The following is a 1,153-nucleotide window of genomic DNA, read 5'->3' on the forward strand; positions in this document are numbered from 1 at the left end:
CTCCAGGCACCTCTGCTGTCCACCAGCTGCTCCTCAGACAGAGGCTGGTTGTTGATGGGGTCGGTGCCGTTCTCGGCGATGTACTTCTCAATGAGCCGCCGCTCGTAGATGTGGTTGGAGACGGGGGACACGCACGGGTGCTCCGGCACTTCATTGGAGACTGCGGAGACGGCAGGCAGGCACTGGGGTGGCGAAGGGGCGCCTCCTCTGCTGCCGGCCCCAGCACGCCGTGTGTCCCCACCCTCAACGAACAGGAGTCAGGACATGACACCACGCCTGCTCTGTCCTGGCCCCGAACGCTCCCCTGCGACATAACCTGACAGCCAGAAGCCCACACGCACTTCCTGCACGGCCGGTGCCGGCACCTGAGAGCAGCCACCCTCCCGCCGCCTCGCTCTGGACGAGAGGCTCGCACTGCGGGACATGCAGACACACAGGCCACTGGAACCTCAGCCCAGAGCAGTGACTGTCACCCTCTTCCCTCTCCCGCGTAAACTCATTCCTACAACCCCGCGGCTACAGTGTCTGTCCGGCTGACACAAAGAAGCATTTATCGTTTGATTCCCTCCACTGGAGGCCAGTATCGTGTTGGCTGCTGCCATTTCTCTGTTTGACAACCTAAGGGAAAGGGGTCCCTGGCCCTGCCTAACAGCCAGGTATTGCGTGTTTTCAAAATTCCTGCAACCACCAGCGGAACATTGCTGGTCCGGAGCCTGGACGGAGTGTGGGACAAAGAAATGACAAAGCAACGTGACAGGTGCTATAAGGATACAAAACAGTCACGTGTTGTTTACTAGTCGCCAAGCTCCACAGATTAATTCATCTGCACCATCTCCCGCAACAGAGGCACCATTCCCTCGCCTGCTGCTGCTGCTGCTGCTGCTGCGCAGTGCGCATCCCTTGAGGACCGCGCTCGCAGCTGGACTCCCGCAGCCCAGCAGGCGCTCAGTAAACACCGTAAACACGTCGCAAGCAGAGGAGGGAAGGGGCGGAAGGATGCTGGGGATATGGGAACGCGCTTCCTCCAGACGGAGAGGAAACAATAAATGCGAAATACTTGCACACGGTGACTTCTTCAAGGCGGAGGCTTCCTTCTGCTAATCACCACTGCCCTTCCTTTTCTTTGCCCGGGAGTGGGGGGCGGGGGGGGGGG

General features: G+C 59.8%; 1 protein-coding gene across 1 annotated transcript in view; it reads right to left on the minus strand.

Moving 5' to 3' along the window:
- Positions 1-257, minus strand: part of PRPF19 (pre-mRNA processing factor 19) — a gene marked incomplete at its 5' end in the record, with an annotated part of 13,009 nt that extends 12,752 nt beyond the window's left edge. Inside the window, 1 exon segment of the mRNA XM_015566853.1 lies at positions 11-257. Coding sequence (XP_015422339.1) covers positions 11-257 — 247 coding nt within the window.
- Between the last annotated feature and the right edge of the window lie 896 nt (positions 258-1,153).

This window comes from Myotis davidii, unplaced genomic scaffold (genome assembly GCF_000327345.1).
Source record: "Myotis davidii unplaced genomic scaffold, ASM32734v1 scaffold2863, whole genome shotgun sequence".
Taxonomy (NCBI): Eukaryota; Metazoa; Chordata; class Mammalia; order Chiroptera; family Vespertilionidae; genus Myotis; species Myotis davidii.